The sequence below is a fragment of the Pholcus phalangioides genome, unplaced genomic scaffold, assembly GCF_987345545.1.
Source record: "Pholcus phalangioides strain wild (caught in Gottingen) unplaced genomic scaffold, Ppha-v1.0 ptg000017l_1, whole genome shotgun sequence".
Lineage (NCBI taxonomy): Eukaryota > Metazoa > Arthropoda > Arachnida > Araneae > Pholcidae > Pholcus > Pholcus phalangioides.
The window spans coordinates 33,168,578-33,189,998 of record NW_028301610.1 but is presented as its reverse complement, the minus strand read 5'-3'; the positions used below and the strand labels follow the sequence as shown (position 1 = coordinate 33,189,998).

The following is a 21,421-nucleotide window of genomic DNA, read 5'->3' as shown; positions in this document are numbered from 1 at the left end:
TTGTAGTTTTATGCAACTGCTGGAAAAATTTTAAATACTCTCGAAATCACTTGATTTTCAATAGGTTTTTATTTAAACGAAAATCAGACAGTCTATATCAAAGCTATACTGTGCAACGATTGCTACAAGATGTGGGTGTTTGCTATAAATATCAAGCTGAGTGTGTAGATTCAAGCTTAGAGAAATACGAACTCGTTCACTTGAACCCCAGAACGATAAATTCACATGTCTGAAGTAGAAATTCGGACTTCAGTGCTTGCGGTTAGACTTAGTCCATGCGTTGTTGGCATCAGGGTAGAGTGAATTTCGTCGACTTCTTGGACGGACAGCTGAACGAAGATTCGTCAGGTGTGCAGATTCTTTCATCCTCCCTATTACGAATAATGTGAATGATCCGAGTGATTCAAGGAAATCCAGTAGAGCTATCAACGATATTCCTAGCCAAATGCCTATAAAACCGCCAAGGAAACTGTAAAGTTCGATGGTCTAAAAGAGATAAAAAACCAGTAGTAGGGTTTTTTAATTTCCGTCATTTATATATAGTATTGATACAAGAACTACTTCACTCTCTATTTTCTTAAAATTCCTGGTATTTCAATATCAGGATTAATTGGACATACTAGCAAAGTCAAATGAACCTTCCATTTTGGTGTTTTTATACCGCTGAAATTTTGAATTTAAGGCAAGGCCATAGTAAGGGGGGGGGGAACCAGGCGAATCTCGCCCCTCCCCGAAATATTTGATAATGGCTGATTTACGGGGTGGATAAAAAATCCGTAGAAACTTCAAAAATGAATAAAAACCGAAAAAATAACCGAAATAAAAAACGGTTTGCACGGTTATCATCGCTAGGTGACGAAAATTTTTTAAGACAGGAAAAAAATTACTCAAAAACAGTCGATAGGTGACACTGGTACGAGTGACTTCGGTGGAAACATGTAAATGAGACGGTTATAAGAACTTGCGCTCCTAATCGAAAATCAGTTCACCGTTGTAAACCATGTATGTGGACCTGCTGTACTCTGCTGTTGCTGAATTTGTGACTCGCCTGCAATGTCTTATCTCCTGTGGTGGTGATCATGTGGAACACATACTTCTGTAATAAACGATTTGGGGGCATTCAGTTCGTTATTTGCGTATCTTTTCTTTGAATTGTGTACGTCAGCGCCACCTATCGGTTGTTTTTGAGGATTTTTTTTACTGTCTTAAAAAATTCCCGTGACCTAGCGATGCAAACAGTTTTTTATTTCGGTTATTTTTCCGATTTTTATGAACTTTTAAAGTTTCTACGCGCGCGGACTTTTTGCCTACAATGTACATGGAATAACATTCTTTCTTTCTTTCAAACCGAGCACAACTCAGGTCTTTCGCCATGAGCAATCTTACTACTTAGTGAGTTGTACCGGAAATGTAAGTGCGTGTACCTTACAGTCTGAGTGCGTATCTAGTGTTCTGTCTGATTTGTAGTGCTGCCATCTATATTCCAGAATTAAAGTGAGGGAATGATTGAATATTTGGATCGTTTGTAGGTATGTTGCTTTCTGTGGCGAGACTTTTTAACGGGGAGATCGGCTCACATTCGTGCCTTGAAGTTGGGAACCACAGAAAACCAACTTCAGCTGACCACCACTGTGGCGCCGGTGGGGTTCGAACCCGGGATCTCACGATGCAGGTCCGTCGCTATGATCACTTCACCGCCACACCGGTGGAATAACATAAATATGATAATTGTTTTATCACTTTGGTCCCCCTTCCGAACCGAAAAACCAGTTTGCCCCTCCGAAATAAATTTCTGGTTACGGCCCTTTTGAAGGTGCGATTTTGTTCCTGACCGACTCTAAGCTGCGAAGTTGTTCGCAATACACTACTAGTAGATCACCATGCATATATACCCCTGGTATACAAGGTGTCCTGTAAGTGCTAATGCGGCCTTTATCTCCTCAACCGTCCGTCGTAGAGGTATGATTCCCATTTAAAAAAAATGCTCAAAAGGCGTTCAAAAATCACCCTGTACCAGTTTTGAGAGTGAAAATACAGTGTGTCACAAAATAAAAAAACTACATTCTTATTCGCTGCTCTTGTCCTCTAACTTCCAATTAGAAATTTGTTGCCCTGTATCTCCTAAGGCCAACAGAAAAAATTCCGTTTTTAAGTGCAATATGCATTAAGATATTTGAATTCAAAAATCGAGGAAAGGTTATGGAGGAACAGCAAAAACTAACGGACAACGCTCCTTTCCCTCATTTATGCTTTCCTCTACCAACTTTTCTCCGATTTTTGAATACGAATATCTCAGAGATTAATGTGCTTAGAAACTTGGATTTTTTTTTTGTTGGCCTCAGGACACACAGGGCAACAACTTTCTAAGTGGAAGTTAGAGTACAAGGGGACCGTATAAAAATTTAGATTTTTTTTTATTTTATTACATTCTGTATCATCCCTCTTGAAACAGGTGCAGGGTAATTTTTGAACGTGTTTTGAGCATTTTTATGTTAAAACCCCAAAGCAGAATAAACCGAAATCTGCGACGTCCGTCGCAGAACAATCTGGAACAATTTTATGAAAGGTGTAAGAAACACTCGTTGCAGAATAATGCAAAACCTTCTGCTTTGGGGATTAGCGCTATACGTCTACAACAGACGGTTAATGAGATAAAGGCCGCATTTGCACTTACAGGACACCCTATATATGGTGGCATCTCACTATCTTGTCATATGCCAAAAAACATGTCTAATTAGGTCCTCAAAACATACTCTAGAGAAAAACAGCAGGGAAACATATTTCCTATGTATGTAACTATAATTAGGGCCGTCTTAACGGCATCATTAGCCAGAATGGTTTTTCTGGGGTTCCCTCATCATCATCATCAACAACCATTTTCAATCCTTTGCTGGATGAAGGTCTCTTCTACATTTTTTCATTTTGCTCTGTCTGGATGCTTTAGTCATCCAGTTGACTCCAGCCACTTTTCTGATCTTTTCGATCCATTTTGCGTGGGACGCCTTCTTGGACGTTTATCACCACGGGGGTACCAATCTAGAATACTTGTGGTCCATCTGTTGTCCGGTCTTCTTGCAATATGTCTAGCCCATTTCCATTTTAGACGTTTAATTCTTTCCATGATATCATATACCTGTGTTTGGTTCCTTATCCAAGTAATTCGTTTTCCGTCTCTCCTTGTGATGCCTAGCATACATCTTTTGTGTTGCTCCTTTGTGTTGTCTGTAGCCTTTGTATGATCTTGCTTGTGAGTGTCTTTGTTTCAGCTCCATAAGTCAATGCTGGTAACACACTCTGGTTAAACACGTTTTCTTTTCAGGCATAATGGCATGTGGCTCTTCAGAATTACACAGTTTTTGCCAAAAGTGCTCCATCCAATCCTGATCCTTCTGTTTATTTCAATTAATGATTCCGTTGTCCATGGTAATTTCTTGTCCTAGGTACACATAGCTTTCTACTTCTTCTATCTCTGTGTTGTTGAGCAAGATTGTCCTCTTCAACGCAAAGGGGTTGAACATAACTTTGGTCTTTTGCAGATTCATTTTCAACCCCACCTGAATACTTGCCTTCGCCAGTTCTTGTATCATTTCTTCTAGTTCGTCTGGATTACTGCTGATAACAAAAATATCGTCTGCAAAACGCAAATGGTTGAGAAATTCTCCATTTATTTTAATTCCTTTCTCATTCCAATCCATTTTTCTGAATACTTCTTCTAAAACAGCGGTAAAGAGTTTTGGTGGGATCGTATCACCCTGTCTGACTGCATTTCCAGGTTTAATCTTTGCTTTTCCTTTATCCAAACGAATCGTTGCAATTGCTTTTTCATATATTTTCTAGATGATATTGATGTAAGTCTTGTCTACCCCAATTACATATAGAGCTTTAACAACAGCAGATGTGAAGACAGAGTCAAACGCTTTCCCAAAATCAATGAAGGCCATACTCAATGGTATTTCGTATTCCTTGTATCTCTCTATGAGTTCCCTGATTCTTTGGATGTGATCCATTGTACTAAATCCCCTTCGAAATCCTTCTTGTTCTTTCAGTTAGGCTTCGTCCAATTTGGCCTATATGTCAGCATTTTAATGAAGATTTTATAAATTACTGATAAGAGATTGATTGGTCGATAATTCTTGATATCCTCTTTTTCACCCTTTTTGTAAAGAAGAACCATCATTGCGTTATTCCAATCTTCAGGCACATCCGATTTTGTGAGACAATTTGTGAACAAAGCAGCTAGCATACTGGCAAATTCTTCTCCTGCTTCTTTAATAATGTCTATTGAAATCCCAACTTCACCATAGCATTTCCCTTTTTTCATACATCTTATAGCCTTACAGACTTCCTCTTTCAGCACAGGTGCTACTTGTACAAATTCGGCTCCATTTACTTCTCTTCCTACTTCCTTTCCTTTGTTCCGATCCTGTTCTTCATGTTTGTATAGGGTATTATAAAATTCCTCAACAATACTAATGATTTCATTTCCATCTTTTGTGATGGTTCCATCTTTCCTTTTTAGTGCAAAAATTTCCTTTCTCCCAACACACAGTTTTCATTTTGCTGATTTTAAGCTCCTATTATCTTCCAGTGTTTTCTTTACAATATCGCAATTAAACTTCCTGACATCTGCAATCCGCTTTCGTACTGTCTTACAAAGTTCTACATATTCAACTTTTGATTTAGGATCATTCTTCTTAATCTGAAATTCTCCAACAACTTCTTTTAGGGTAGTTGTTAAAGTTCTGTTCATCGTGGTGATATCTTGTCCATCTTCAGTGGTGTTATATAGCAAATCAAATCGGTTCTTCAGCTCTAACTGGAATTTATATCAATGTTTTTGAAGCTTTGCCATATCGATGACAGCTTTTGTATTTTTGATAAGTTTCGCTCTTTCCATTCTAGTGTTAAGTATTATTCTACATCTCCCTAGTCTATGATAACTTCCTGTATTGAATTTGTTTAGAACACTGCAGTCTTGGATCATATGCTGCTTATTAGATAGGATGTAGTCGATGTCATTTGTTGTTCCAGTTGGGCTTCTCCAGGTCCACTTTCTTTGGAGTTTCTTCTTAAAAAAACGAATTCATGATGCATAACTGTTCGCTCTCTGCAAATTCGACAAGTCTGTTTCCTCTGTCGTTTTGCACACCGTAACCATGACTTCCAACTCAGTTTTCACCATTTCTTCTCACTCCAATTCTGGCATTGAAGTCACCCATTACTATTTTGATGTAGTGGCCTCTTTTATTATTCATCTCGTCTAATTCTTCATAAGTCTTCTACTTCTTTCTCAGAATAGCTTGTTGTTGGTGCTTAGACTTGTATAATCTGTATCCGATATCTGCTTGATATATGCATAACCAACTTTGCAATTCTATCAGATGTGCTATCTAACTCAACGATGGGATTTTTCCACTTTTTATAAATGAGAAATCCTACTGCACTGGTTCTTCCATTATCTGTTCCTCTGTATTAAAACACATGTCCACTGGCAAGTTCGATTTTCTCCTCTCCTTTTCTTTTTACTTCACAGATGCCTAAGATGTCCAATTTATTCTTTTCCCAGTTCTTCCAAATCTTGAAAACGATTTTCTGAAGAAAGATATCGTCCGTTATACGTGGCCAAGGTTATCATCTTATGATAGCCTGGTCCAACCCAGAGATTCTTAGCACCCTCTGTCTTCACGTCTTGCTGGTTGCTGCCGTAACCAGGGACACTCAGACTGCTGGGGACTGAGAGCCTTAGTTTATAGACAGAGCTCATACTTCTTTTTAGAGGGTTTTTGGCCGTAATCCTGAAGTTCCCTACCTGGCCAGAAATACCTGATAACCAATTACTCATTCTCGAAAATTTTGGCCAGATATCATTGTCATTAACCAGTGTTTCTCAACGTGTGCATCGTTGCTCTCTTGGGTGTATCACCAACCTTTGTCAGGGGCATCACGATAAGTTGGAAATATTGATTTATGTGCTTATTTATGCTTTGAAGTACTTCTTTTATGAATACACAATATCTACTAAACTGTTTTGGAGAGCCGCAGATGAACCATGAAAAAGGCAAGGGAGCCGCGAGTAACAAAAGTTGAGAACCATTGCATTAGGCTCTTTCTGTATTTAAGAGCCCCGGACCATGCTCGGGGGAGCTTATGCGTTAAGGTGACACTGACCATAATATAAAACGGTCAATTCTGACTATCAAGAAAACAACACATGCGCGTCATACGGTGACATAACTCACAAAAAGATATACTGTATAATTAGTATGATAATTCAATTTCTGCATAAAGATGAGAGAACAATAAAAAATGTCTGAATAGAAAGTTTTCTTACTTCGTACTTAGCTCGATACGTATAAATGTTAACTTGAGACCGTTTCAGAATCACCCTCAAAAGTGCAGAGCGTGACCTAAATGTACAAGCAGAACTAATGAAGTTATCAAGTTAGTTCGATAATTCTAACCTATCCGATGAGAAACTTCCATAATCATATGATCAATATACAAGCTCAGAAAGTTATAGAAGTGATGAAAATTGAAATAATTTTTTTTTTGACTTACCAGTCTGTGTCTCTTGACTCTCCAAATAGCCCCTAAAACGGCAATAGCATTATAATTTGATCGTAAAAAAACTTCGCTAAATTTTAATATTATGTAATATGGTTTTTTTAGGATAATGATATGTTAAGTACATTTTACTTCCAATTTTTTGGTTGACAAGTTCGTTGCTTTGATTGGCAATGATACAAAATGTACGTAGATGAGTTTACCATCTACACAATATGCGTCTGATATGATTTGAAATTGTGGTAAGATGAAATCAGAGTCTCTCACCATTTCAACGTCTTCTTCCTGGAAAGATGGTTCAAAATCACGAGAACTAAAAGAAAAACAAAATAATATTAATTTTTTTTGCTTTTAGAACGTATTTAATAATCATGATCACATAGGCGGAGATACACTGATTCTCTAAAGTTAAGTAACAAAATCAAAAATGCTTATAAAAGGAAATGATTTAATTATTTTTTTTTGTTGGAGTTCACACAGATCATACTGTGAGAGAGAAGCAAAGGACACTTCTCTGGTGAAATTACAATGAAAATAGAAAATCCAAAATCGAATGACTGGCGTAGAAAAGAACAATCATACATTGAGCCACAAAAATTTCAGTGGAGAAGGTTGGCCAATATGGGATATGAGCACCTATGCTGGATACACAGGCTCGACAACGCGTCGATCCATATCAATAATAAGATTATCAATGGCGTTTTGCGGTATCAGGGTCCTTTTAAGCGAAAGACTTGTTCGTAGCTCACCGAGACTTTAGGAAGGTTCATGGAGAGCAGTTGAATGTTTTCCATGGATGTCTAATATATTGTCTATTGGGTTCTATTCCATACGAGTCAGCGTTTCAGACTGAATATAATGCTCGACAACACAAACTGTGTTAACTTCTGAATTATCGTCCATAAACATGACACCAGGTCGGTCCCGTGACAGAAACAAATTGTACGAGCATATGGTGCAAGGATGTCATCTCGATGGTGCACTACCGTCTCTGAATCTCTAGTGAAGACATCAAGGTCTATGCGGGCGAAAATAGTAAATTCTGACCAGATCATCACACCGTTACGATGGAGAGCCATCAGTTTGTTGCTTAACTTTTGAACATGAGCTTAGACATGAAAGACTGGGGGGGGGGGGGTGATGATGATGACGACGACGCCAATTCATGTATATGCATATATGAAGGATTTTAATTATGTGTATATATTGTTTATAATTTTTGTAATTGTTTTTAATTGGGTTGCTGTATTTTTGAAATATATGACATCCATATTTTTATGGGAATCTTTTTCTCAGCCACCTCGTTGGGAATTTTGCCTGTTGTGGCGTTGTATTTGTATTTGTATAATAGTATCTCTGACCTGGTACAATGCAAATGTTATAGAGCTAAGGTTTTAAACTATAACACAAGCTCATAAAAAAATATACTGACAATATTGAAGAATCTCTCAGATCCAACCCTAAACAGCTTTCGTCTTATTGTAACAATAGAATTAAAAATGTATCCAAGTAGGCTATATGTATTTTGAAAATAATGTTTTATCATCAGAGGCCTTGATTGCTGATGGTTTCGCCAAGTTTTCTGTATCGAATTTCACAGCTTCTGAGGAGGACCACAATCGTTCTTCTGCTTCAAACAATGACTTTCCTGTTTCTTCTGATAGTGTCAATATTTTTCTTATATCTCCTTAAATAACATCAAATTTACTATAAAAAGATTGAAGGGGAGTATTTATGGAATATCTCCCTATTTTATCAAGACATGTGCTGAGCTTTTGTTGTATCCATTTTCATTAATTTTAAATTAATAAGCATAGTTACGGATTGGTTAAAAAACCTGAAATTCAGGTTTTTAACCAATCAGAAACGGCTGACTCGCAGAGTCGGAAACCAGCGAGCACTATGTTCGTACCCTAAAGCAGGGTGTGCACAGGAGCGATACTACAAGCGATACAACCTGCAACTCGACACAGGTTGGTTAAAAAAGCTGCAATTTATGTCTTTAACCAATTGGCATCAAGTTGCAGATTGCAGCGCTTGTAGTGCGGTCCAGTGTGGAATGCACCTAATGCCTCTGGAAGACACTCCCAATCGATAAGCTTACACTTAGTCCCTGCAAGATAGCAGGATTCAGGGCTCATTCATCCTCCCAAAAATTTTAACGTTTCACAAAAAATTAACAAGAAAATCAATTTACTTGAGTAAAAAGAAGTCCCCCCCCCCAAAAAAAAATCATATTCTGAGAACACAGCAATAATTCCAACTTGTTGTAGGTGCCAGCGCGGATCCCACGGAGGCTCAGAGCAAAAAATAATATAGGAAAATAATAGTTCTGTGTATGCTACTTTCTCGAGCATATGCAACTAATGGCTTATTGGTAATATTTGCTCGAATATTACCAATAAGCCCAATGGTTGCATCTATTCGAAAGTGGCATGCTTTCGTGCAACTTGGCAGCATGTGTATTCCGGGCCTAACATATTTCTCTATCCCCTTAATCCTCTAGATTTGATTCCAATCGTGTACATTTGTGGCCAGAGCTATATTAGTAAGGGGTTTTTCGTCTCTTTGAAGTCGCAATTTCCGCCTGGGCTCAGTGCGTGTGGTCTCGGTGCTGCTGCGTGAAGTCACTGCTCTGATACTTTTTGCACGTGCTGTATTCACGTGGCTTATTTTGCATTTTAGTTGCTTATTTTCACTGTTTTAAGTGAGTGATTTCTCGTATAAGGTGCTGTTTTGGTGTCAGTAAGGTGCGCATGCGGAATTTCGGTAATTCATTATGGCGATTCTTACATTAATTAGTGATTAACAAATATGAGTTGTGCGATTTCCAAGGCCATCTTGGACCCACGAAAGGTGTTCCTGAATAAAGATATCAAATTATAAAACACGACAAGGTAATTCCTAAATGCCAGGCGCGGATTCAGGCCAATGTCTGCGAGGACGAATTGCTGGAAGAAAAGGGGCGTACGGTGAATATAAACGTCCTACGTTTTACGGTATAGATCGATTATTTTTCATTATTTTTCTGACTCTAGGGATTAGGTATCCCCCACCCCGATCCACGCCTGTCTCTGGCCCGCGAACGGTTTCTGTATCATAAATATGGTAATAACGAAGTCAATCCTTCTAAATGTTACACCTTAATTCAAATGAAACCAAAAAGACCCCCTAAAATTCATCGGAAAGTTAAAAAAATAATTCAAATTATCTGTCTCGAGTTATAGCTTCTAATCAATCCAACACAATTTAACTATCTTTCGTATTTCAACTGAGAAATCAATCAGGGAAAAGTATTTAATTCAATGGAAAAAATACCGAAATATTTCTTAATTTAAATTTTTAAATGATTGAAAGAAGTAAGCCAATAAATATACAGATATTAACAATAATAACCGAAAAGATAATTTTTTAAATAATTCATTAAAATGGGTAGTACAGAGATGGCAAATTAACGTAATTAACAAGGTATCAAAGCAGGCTTACTCGATCCTGTCAGAGCAGTGACGTCACGCATTACGTCACCTGGTACCGACTCCGACGCCTCATGGACCTAGGACCATGAGGCGTCGTGAGGCGACCTGGGACCTGCGACATGGAGCCGACCCCGGTCCCAGGGCCCCGGGCCATAAAGCCCTGACATTTGGCACTGACTCCATGGATTTTCCACCACATGGTTATGATTAAACCCCCCACTGAAAAAATTACCATAATTCAAAAGAGATGAAATGCAAACGGAATGAAAACGATGCCAGGATGATGTCTGGTTTCGTGAATATGTTTTGTATCATCTGTAATTTCAGTGTGGAAGTTCACAAAATCTCCGCTTGCAACAATATATACCCCGAGCTAAATTGATGGTTCTGTAAGACACTTGCTGCCAAGCTTTGTAAATAAAAACTGCAATTGTAGTACAAAATAAAATATTGTTTCCAGAAGTTAGGGATCATTAAGGTATTACGTCAGCATCGGGGGAGGGGTATCGGAATTGCTGCCTTTTGATGACAAGGGAAGAGGAGAGTTTGAAGGTTGCTTACGTCATCAACCATACTTTTTTGAAGATATGAAACATTCTAAGCTGCAGACGAAATGTTTCTGACAAGGGGGGAGGGTGTCAAAAATGGCTAAAAATCTGCCGACGTAATACTTGAATGGCCCCTTACACTGACTGCTAGTTCTATGTCAAATTGCAAAAGATCTTTGTAAAAAATTCTTCAAATCTTCATTAAGATTTGAAATGATCTGCTGATCCATGGGCTGGATATAAGGGGAGCCGTATTTAGCTTCACCCAAATTCTGTTGAAGAAAAAATGTAAACTCCGACATCTGAAATCTGATATCTTCCTTCGGCGTTATCAGAACAAAAAAGTCTGATAAAAGATCTTTTACAAAACTAGAAAAAAAAAAACCAACCAATAAGCCTATTGGTTAACCGGTGCACTTCTTGCTTGCATTTTTCAAGTTTTATAAAATAACTTTTATCAAACTTTTATAGCGTAGTACCGGTCTTACACCGTTTCACGCATTCGTAACCCGAATTGTTCGCAAACCGAAACGTTCGTAAACTAAGGCATGACTGTATCACGTAATAAGAACGAACAGTCTATTCATTGTATAATAAGTTTATGTAACTTGATGAATATAAAAATATTACGTACTGACAGGCTGGACTGCATCTCACAAAACAAAAAGTATAATTTATAGCCTGCGTACACACGTCAGTATCTGTCAAATAAAACATTGAATTTTTCTTTATTCTTTCGTATTATTTTCTCAGATATATTTGGTTCAGAGAAAATACTAAAACAAATATTCTACTCACTTTCACTGCAGAAGTTGAAATTATGAGGATATAGGTTGCTAGTTAAAACGCAATGGCAATTGTTCATGGTTTGGTTCAAAATACATTCTTCGATACACATCTATAATAAAACAAAGTGTCTCATTTCCGAGGACACATTAATTCTCCATCAATATTTTACACATAGAACTACCAAAGTTTGATGAATAAATGTAAGGTCGGTAAAAAGAGCTTGAAAAATTAAAATTTTATGTTGTCAAAATTTAATAATTTATTTATACCTCTTTAGAAAGTGGTCCGTTTCCACCTCGTCTCTGCCATTGCTCAATATAATCGGTGCAATTCGTTTGATATGGCCACGGGAGAAGGTTTTTAATACTCTAAGGCACACACAAAACAAAATTCTTAATTCAATGAAAAATATTTACATGCATGTAATGTGGTTTTTTTTGTTTAGCTATTGACTATTTTTTCCGGATTTTCCACTATCACTGACAAAACACATGGTCAAGGCATTCACGTTTCTGTCACGGTGGTTAAAACTAATACGGCAGAAACTACCACATAAAAGTGGCAATAACTGGCAAAAAACCTAGAAAATAAATATTTTTATGTGCGTAATAAAATATTTTTCAATCACTAGGAGTAATGGTATTCATTCAAAAGTTGAATGGTGGTGGAGAATTCGCAATAATAACTAATCTAATTAGCCTATAGGGCCTAATAGGGTGATTCAGAAAAGATGGGTTTCAGAAAAGCCCCGTTTACATGTGCAAGATTGCGGAGTAGCTTTGGTGATTATTACCTGCACGGCAAGTTGCCGTCTGCAACTTTTTTTCCTCATGGGGGAAAAAAAGGTGGGACGGAAATCCGTCAAAAGAGTCCCATCTTTAGCCCCGTTCACATGTGCAAGATTGGTGTCGCTTTGGTGATAATTAACGGCATGGCAACTTTTTTTAGACTGGATTGGTGGTCGACAGCGACCTTCTCTCCCATAATCCTTTGCGCCGCGAAAACTACTGCAAGCTCCTTCGTCAACTATCTTGAATCAAACACTTCCGTTCAACCCACGTAACCAGTTACGACTTCCGGAAAGAAGAGGAGGGATTACCGGCATAAACTAAATGGCATGTAAACGGGTTGTAATGAAAATCTCTGTTACCGGGAACTTAACGGGATATTTTATTACACATGTAAACGGGGCTTAAGTGGTGGTAGTACACACAAAAACACACAATTTTCAGCAAAGAATGCATGGTCTAAAACGAAATGCAAACGCACTAGCACGTTTCGAAACGACCACTCCACAAACGACTTTCCACAACTTTCCACAAACGACCACATGCAAATGCAACTTGGGAAAGAAGAAGAAACCGTATGAAATCTGTGTCACAGTGAATAAAAGGCGCGGACGCCAGCCCTGTGAAGTTATTCCAGCGTGCAACCGGTCTAACAGTTGTAACGTACGGGATAATGGCGCACTTTAGTAATACTGAAAAAGCAGACACGCATTTCATTTACGGAGTTTCAAATGGAAGTACCACAGAGGCAGCACGAATGTACGGTGAGCGTTTTCCCTACAGGCGGGTGCCCGATCCAAAAACATCTGCGCACTTGCATCGGCAGCTGTACGAAACGAAGCTGGCTAACTTCACAGGGATGGCGTCCGCACCTTTTATTCACTGTGACGCAGATTCGCATTCGGTTTCTTCTTCCTTAAGTTACATTTGCATGCATGGTGTTCTTTTTCTCCCGATAAATTTCAACAGGAATGCCGTTTTAACGTTTGCGGAGCGGACGTTTCGGAACGCGCTAGCGCGTTTGCGTTTCATGTTAGACCATGCATTCTTTGATGATAATTGTTTGTATTGGTGTGTACTACCACCTCTCTCTTAAAAATTTTCCCATCTTTTCTGAATCACCCTGTATAGCCAGAAATCGATGATGCTTTCGTACAGTATCTGAATTTCATCAAAATTTTGAACATTCTTTGGAAATTCAAGCAAAACGCAATAACCTCTAACAATGTGATTTACTACAAGGAATTTTTATCATAAATCTCTCTTTGAGCCATTTTGCTCTAAACATCAATTATTGTAATACGAGTAATTAGGAATCGGATTTTTATGACCTAAAGATCATAGTTGCTGATCGTCGTTGCTGATTGGTTTAAAAATCTGAAATTCAGGTTTTTTAACCAATCAACAACGACGTTTTATCTTTAGATCGTAAAAATCTAGTCCCTAACAATTATTACAAATTAATGCAATATTATTCCAAACAGTTTAAACTTACAAATTGGTATAAAGATATTTTAAGTATTTTTATTAGTTTCTGCCAGTTATTTCCTTTTCATATCCAGTTTTTGCCATCGACACAGCAAAAGCTAGTTTGTTGTTAGAAAGCCATTTCCTGCACATACTTCTTTCAGATGAATGATGTACATTTTCTTCGGATAAACGACGTATCCTTCGGTGAAAGGATTCAAAATTGCCCAAGGGGAATGAAGTGCCACTTGTGCGGAAACCTCACGGTCCATTCTGAAATACTCCTCTGGTTCAAGGTCCAGTATTATATCCAGCACTAAAAGAAAAAATTCACAAAATACCAAATATTAAATTGAGAAAATGATTTTTAGTCTTTGGTAGTTGATAATGGAGCGCATAACAGTTTCAGCTCATGTACTTGACGTAATACGTTTAATGTTTTACCGCAGCGTTTCTCAACCTTTCTGTATTCAAGGACTAGTAAAATGTCTGAAACTGGACGGGCCCCCAAGCCAGACTTTCACGGGCCCTTCGATAGTAAATTTATAGCATAGAAAATATAAAAAATGATGATAATTGTCCCTGGTCCTGGGACAGGATGGCGCCCTGTCAGCCCACACTTATGTAGGGGCCATGTGTACGACCACATGCCCCGCTCGTACTAGAGACTGTCTGGGAGTGACCAAAAGAGTGACCTAGAGAACCAAAACAGTGCAAAAGCATGTTAATGACCAAAACAGTGCGCAAGCATGTGAGTGGCCAAGAAAATTAGTAGAAGGGCGGTGAAATTTTGCATAACCCAAACAGTGTGCAAGCATGTGAATGACAAAAAGAGTGACTTTAGAGACACGGGTGTACTTGCAGGAGTTGGGAGTGGCCAAGTGGGTTATAGCACAGGGTGGCGATTTCGGGGAAAGAGTGGTCAAGAAAATTACACTAGAATGGGAGAAGGGCGGCAAAATTCGTGTAACCCACAGGCGGTAAAACCATAAATGCTGCTCTGAGAGACTGAAAGGGTAAAATCCGAAGTTTTATCCTTGGGGTGCGCTATTTATTTATTTATTATTTTTTATTTTTTTCACCAACAGTATACAAAAATACAAAATCAGAGGCCGCAACAGGCAAATTGTCTACTATCACCTCTGCCATCGTCGTGGACCAGAGGTTGAGAAACGCTGCCCAACCTAAACGGGGGTGATAGACGGAGCATTCAATGCTCACGGAGCGAGAAAAGATCACAAAATACATCATAATAGAACAATGGACCAACGCGCTGCTCGAAATACACCGACGTACCCACAATCGTCTTCTAGGCGAGTTGTGGTTGCCTACGGCATTTTGGCAAATGTCTAGTTCAGTGGTTTCCAAAATTTTTTTTGACATGCCCCACCTAAGCATCTTGTTGAATCCTGATGTCCCCCCCCCCACCCTTAAGAGACATAAACACACACACCGGGGGGGGGGGGGGGCAGGCGATCGCAAATTGAAAAAGGAATGGAAAAAACTTTAAATGTGTTGGGGGGAAAATGTTTCAATCAATTTCTGGGAATTTGAAACGCTTTTAGAAGGGGTTAAAAACTCAAAATTTAGATTCCCTCTGAGCTCTTCTGAAACCTTAAATTAGCCTGTGTGCTAGCCCCACTCCCGAAAGTACGTCCTACTTAGGTACTAATGTTCCTGTTTCCTTTCTGTGACAAATACAGTAGAATCCGCGATGACGGACACCCATGCGACCGAAAATTTCGTCCGCTAACGAGGAGTGTCCGTTAATTGGTAGCAAAATACACTGAGGCTCATCGGCGTAATTTTTAAAAAAAAAGTCCGCTATATCGGGTGTCTGCTGAAGGGCAGTGTTGTTGAGGAATGTTCGCATAGGCGGAGATAGGCTTGAGAGTCTGGGAGGACAGGGTCATTATTGATGAGGGGGCACGATGATGATGACGTCAATTCATATATGCACATATAGGGGAACCCGGGGCACAACGCGGTACCTGGGCGGAATAAAGTTCGACGTTTTTCGGTGGCAAGGAGGTGCTGCCAGTGAGCGGCAATAAGTAGATCTAGACCAACCTGTTACTGCGCAACTACGGCAGCCATGTTAGTCTGGTTTTCTTGAGCGTTGGTGCGTGAGGTGTCCGTTGTGTGATTTATTGCTCCTGTATTGTAACTTCTGACAATTTTGTAACCAAGGTAAGGTATACATACTTGCTTACATTATAACTATAGTTAGTACATTCTTGAAGTACGTTTAATTGTCTTTAGTTTCGTGTAGTTAAACGTTTGTTTACGTATCTTTCTCAAGTGACCTTACCTCCCTAAACTGAATCGTGTCCTTGAGGAAGGGGAATGAAAAGAATAGGGAAGTACCCATTCCGCCAAATGTAACCTTTCTTATTTGTATGTCGTCAAGCGGAATTTGCATGCCCCCGATGCTCATTTTACCTCGAAAGAAGAAGCAGAAAGAATTTAAGTTAGGATTGCCACCAGGAGGTTGGGCTCAGGCGCACAGCACTGGATGGATAACTGCTGAGTTATTTCTTGTACGGTTTCGAAAATTTGTGGAATTTTCTAAGGCATCAAAAGATTTTCCGGGTCTTCTTATATTAGATGGCCACTCAACACATACCAAGAACCTCTTGAGGTTATAGGCTACGCGAGGAAGAGTGGCGTTTCGTTGCTATGTCTACCACCACACTGCTCTCACAGACTTCAGCCACTTGATGTTTCTTTTATGAAGCCTTTAAGTCTTCATTACAGCGATGAGCTTCAAAAATGGCTAGGAAGCAACATAGGAGAAGTCGTAACTCTCTTTCAAATTTCAACGCTCTTTGGATCAGCTTTTATCCAAAGCGCAACAATGAAAACTGCTATTAATGGTTTCCAAGCTACAGGACTATGGACAACTGACCTATCCATATTCACCGACGCCGATTTTCTCCCAGTAGACACAACTGACATCGGACTTGGTAGGCCTTCAAGTGAAGAGTTGATCATATCTGGAGCTGAACAATTGAAATTGCCTTCGCCTAGCACACCAGTTAAAAAAGACATGCCTATCAGGTTGGATGATAAAGCTGGCGAGGTTTCAGCCAACTCTAATGATGACACGCCAGCTAAAAAGGTCCGATTTAACGAGGCTAGTTGTGCCACTCCTGGGTGCTCTTGGATGACAACTGACAACAGGGCCTCTTCATTTCATGTTTCACCGGAAATTCTAATGCCTATTCCAAAAGTCAAAGAAAGCGCGAAAAGGACGAATCGGAAGAGGGAGAAGATCGCTGTCTTAACAGATTCCCCATGCAGAAAAGGGTTTTAGAAGCCGGTATTAAGGAAAAAGAGGAAAAAACTTTGCCAAACAAGAAAGAGCAAGGATAAAACTATTTAGGATAAGAGAATAAAATTAAGAATTTACAAAACAAAGGAAATTGCCTGAAGATAGGAAAAAATAATGGAAAAACCTAAAACCAACCAGAGTGATTCTGAGGATTGTTCTGACTGAATGTTTATATTGTGGTGAATTTTACTCAAACTCAGTTTATATACTCAGGTCACTTGTTCCATGTGCAAAAAATGGGCACACAATTCCTGTGCGGGAATAGACAGCGAAGATGATGAGGCTGTCCTAGTGTGTGCATTTTGTGAATAAGCTTAAGAAACGAACACAATCAATGAAAACTGTAGTTAAACCTTTAAACTTAAAACTAAATAAATATAGAGCAAACTTAATTTTCCTGCATTTCCACTAGTTTTACATATTTTTATAATTACTTGTCCTCACCACCCCGTTCTGCCCCGGGCATGGGGCAGAACGGGGCAGATGACACAATTTTCTATTTTTGAAAAAAAAAAAATTCTTTTGTTTTCTTACAATATCATTGTATTTTTGTGATTATTAAATTATGTGTTCATAGAAACATTTTCAGCTCTCTTAATTAACCCTTTTGCATTTTTAAAACATATTTTCAACTTGGTACCATATTCTAGGGGTACCCCTACATTAGTTCAATCGACTCCACCTTTGACGCTGGGGGGGGGGGGAATTATTTCAGCATCGATGAGATAATTCCAAAATCAATGAAAGGTAATTTCAGTATTAATGAAAGATAATTCCAGAATTAAGGAAAGAGATAATTCCAGAATTAAGGAAAGAGATAATTCCAGAATTAAGGAAAGAGATAATTCCAGAATTAAGGAAAGAGATAATTCCAAAATTAATGAAAGAAAAATTCCAGAATTAATCAAAGAAATAATAATTAATAAAGGAAATAATTCCAAAATTGATGAAAGAAATTTTTCAGCATTTTAATGAAATAAATAATTTAAGGTTTTTTGTTATCTTTAGATGAGTTCTACATCCTTTTTTTTCAATCTTTAAACCACAATATTTAGAGACTGAACTGCACATTGTAATGGGGAAATTGCTAGACAGGAACTGTGTTTTGACCGAGTCACGTGATTTCCTTGCATTCCATATTGACCCCGTCACAGCAGCTCGATGCTCCCTCCAGTAATATAAGCTTGATGCTCCCTCCAGTAATATAAGCTTGATGCTCCCTCCAGTAATATAAGCTTGATGCTCCCTCCAGTAATATAAGCTTGATGCTCCCTCCAGTAATATAAGCTTGATGCTCCCTCCAGTAATATAAGCTTGATGCTCCCTCCAGTAATATAAGCTTGATGCTCCCTCCAGTAATATAAGCTTGATGCTCCCTCCAGTAATATAAGCTTGATGCTCCCTCCAGTAATATAAGCTTGATGCTCCCTCCAGTAATATAAGCTTGATGCTCCCTCCAGTAATATAAGCTTGATGCTCCCTCCAGTAATATAAGCTTGATGCTCCCTCCAGTAATATAAGCTCGATGCGTATAGCGCTCTGCCCTCAAACATTACTGTATAAAGAAGCTAGAGCTCGAAACAATTCTTGTAATACGCATGCGCTTCAGGGAAGGACACAAGTAGCCGTCTGTGGAACTAGACACCTGTGCATTTTGTGGTTAGCGTTCAACAAAGACATTATTACCTTTTCCCGCTCCTTTCGCGTTGAATACTCCGTCTATCTGCCCTTTCGAGGGGGCGATAGACCGAACATTCAACGCTCAAGGAGCGGGAAAACGTAATAAATTATCGGACAATGGAACAATAGACCAACGCCAGGGACACCGGAAGGTAAAAATGTTTGGTATTGCTCGAGTAATAATAACACATAATGTTCACTTGGATATGTGTTAAGACCATACGTCACACATTCAACAAAAATGTCACGTTTTTGGTAAATCGCCCATCACCCGAACTGAGAGTGAATGAGCTAGCTATATTTGAATGATGGTTGGTGTGTGTTGCTGAGCGATACCATTCAAATGATTGGTGCTGCTTCAGCAACATGAGCACATATGTCCCGGCGTTTCTGACCAACGCACTTCTCGAAATTTACCGACGTAAACCATCACCTCCTAGAGATAGAAGGCCTCTTCAGTGTTTGCCATAAACGTAATTCAGACTACCTAGCAAGTTTGCCACACAGCATCGTATTTCGTTTCTTCTTATTTTGGCGTCGAATCTTCTTGATTGCCTCACAAAAGCCGCATAGTGATTGGATGTGGGGCATAGAAATAGCCAATTCTGAGCTCGATCATTTCTTTTCCTCACAACATTGATACTAGCACGAGCAGGGAATTTTTTTCCCTGAATATTCTGAGGGAAAATAGACTACTTACTGACGTCACAGGCAGAGTGCGGAGGCCTTCTATCTCTAGGAGGTGATGCGTAAACGCGCTGGGGTCCTTCAGGCGTCTTGTGGTTGCCTGCGGCATTTTTACGGTTTGCGTCGAACAAAGACATTTTTTATTACCTTTTCCCACTCCGTGCGCGTTGAATGTTCCGTCTATTTGCCCCTTTATTCATGCTCAAATTACTCACCAGCTCTTACAGGTGCATTCGGTAGATTCAATGTTGCTTGAGACCAACGAGCATTTATTATGTGACACATTTTCATCCTACCGTAGACATCCTCCATAATAAAAGATTTAAAACTTTTTCTTCTTTGTTATGGAAAACATAAAACAAAATAAAAATTTACAAAGGTATGAACATCATCAAAGTTTTCGTATCATTCAAAAAATTATCTTTCAGAATTAACCCTTTCTGACCTGAATTTTTTTGGGTAATTAAAAAATTTTTTCCTATAGATTTACAGGGTGTTTCAAAAAGAATCATCCGATTTAAAAAAATCGTAACTGTTCAGCTTTTAATTCGTCTTGATCGAATGATGCATAGATAGAAAGAGGGAAATCTCGAGTTTCACGCAGTTGCCGCAGGTAGCGCTAACGCTCTTTCTTCGGCCGCCACTTCGGTGTTTGTCAAGATGGCGACTGCACAACAGAAATCGTTTTGTGTTCTGAGCCTCGCGAAGTGTGAGTCCGTAACAACTGTTCATCGTGCTTTCTTGTCGACGATACCCTGGTGTTGAACTTCCTACCGCTCAGAGCATTAGGCGATGGTATAACCCAGGCTCGGTAGGTAATAAGTAAGTGACTATTTGTGACCCTTTTGTCGCCCTATATGAGTGACCAAGTAAGTGAGTAGCTGAGTGACCATATGAATGTATAAGTGAATGGGGCTGAGTGACCGTATGAGTGAACAAGTGAGTGTGGGCACTCATACGGTCACTAACTCGATTAATCATAAGGTCAGGCACTTGATCACTCATACAGTCAATCGCACACTCACTTGGTCATTCATACAGCCACTCATAAGGTTACTAACTTGATCACTAATCCAGTCACTCATACGGTCAGGCACTTGATCACTCATACAGTCACTTATATGGTCACTCACCCAATCACCTGGTCATTCACATAGTGAGTCACTCACCTACTTGGTCACTCATACGGTCAGAGCAGGCGAAATGTACCGGGGACGAAACGTAACAGGAGTGAAATGTTGGAGGTGAAATTTCCGAATCCCTCTCGGATTGTACGAGAAATAAAAATCATATTTTGGTATCATTCAAATATAATAAAGTACAATGTCCTTTTTCTCCTTCCCGCACGAAATTTCACTAGTTTTCCGCTATTTCATTTTTTTGCGGGCTAGGAGCCTGCATTAAAATCGAGAAAAAAAACGACAGAAATCAGTTTACGCAGTATTATAAAATTTTATGGATAATTTTCCCATACTTTAACAGGGGACTGTCCATCCAAAATTTCGAATATGGTGAAAAGATTCTACACAAAATACAAATTAATGAAATCATAAATGAGAAATTTTGATTTCTTTTTCGTATAATTTTGGTATTGTTGTATATATTTCTGGATTGTTCCGTTTCCCACAAAATTACTTACTTTTCAAGTGCGAATCCAGAGGTGGAAGATGGATTCGTTCGCCCTTTTTTCCCGTGAACCGAATAATATAGAGAAAATTTATCTGTCCCGTAAAATACGTGATGCTCCGATGCACCTACACAAGTCACTTCTCCGACAGATTGCCCTGGAACCGTCTGCTTCCATTTCATTCGTAGTTGAAGATATACAGGGTGTTCTGTTAATGGATCGACGAACTAAGAGGGTTGTTAGTAGACATCAAGAGGAACAAGAATTGCAATGGAACATGGTGTCGCAAACCACGTTGAGAGGGTGAAAATCGCGAAAAACGCATGCAGGTTTCGACGTCACGCTGGAGCGACAAAAAGTACAATAATAGCTACAAAAAAGATTCATTTGATTAAATCATTACAAGAGTTGTTGGAAGTGGCGGCCGCTGACGTCATTGCACGGTCTACAAGGACGTAAAA

General features: G+C 39.1%; 1 protein-coding gene across 1 annotated transcript; it reads right to left on the bottom strand.

Moving 5' to 3' along the window:
- Positions 1-55: 55 nt before the first annotated feature.
- LOC149072933 (uncharacterized) lies at positions 56-19,614 on the bottom strand. Its single transcript, XM_089246954.1, has 9 exons — positions 19,549-19,614; positions 13,788-13,948; positions 11,647-11,745; positions 11,387-11,486; positions 11,223-11,289; positions 6,832-6,877; positions 6,559-6,590; positions 6,332-6,407; positions 56-486 (listed from the first exon to the last, which is right to left on the bottom strand). The coding sequence occupies exons 2-9, from the start codon at positions 13,902-13,904 to the stop codon at positions 250-252; spliced, it is 774 nt and encodes a 257-aa protein (XP_089103080.1). The 5' UTR covers positions 13,905-13,948; positions 19,549-19,614; the 3' UTR covers positions 56-249.
- Positions 19,615-21,421: the final 1,807 nt, after the last annotated feature.

Bases quoted from the DNA above. Each gene is read 5' to 3' on its own strand.
- LOC149072933 (XM_089246954.1), bottom strand. From the start codon at position 13,904: ATGGACCGTGAGGTTTCCGCACAAGTGGCACTTCATTCCCCTTGGGCA. The intron at 11,746-13,787 runs GTATGTGCAGGA...TGTGTGCCTTAG, and splicing joins ACATCATTCATCTGAAAGAA to AGTATTAAAAACCTTCTCCC. The intron at 487-6,331 runs GTAAGAAAACTT...TATCTCTTTTAG, and splicing joins CGTATCGAGCTAAGTACGAA to ACCATCGAACTTTACAGTTT.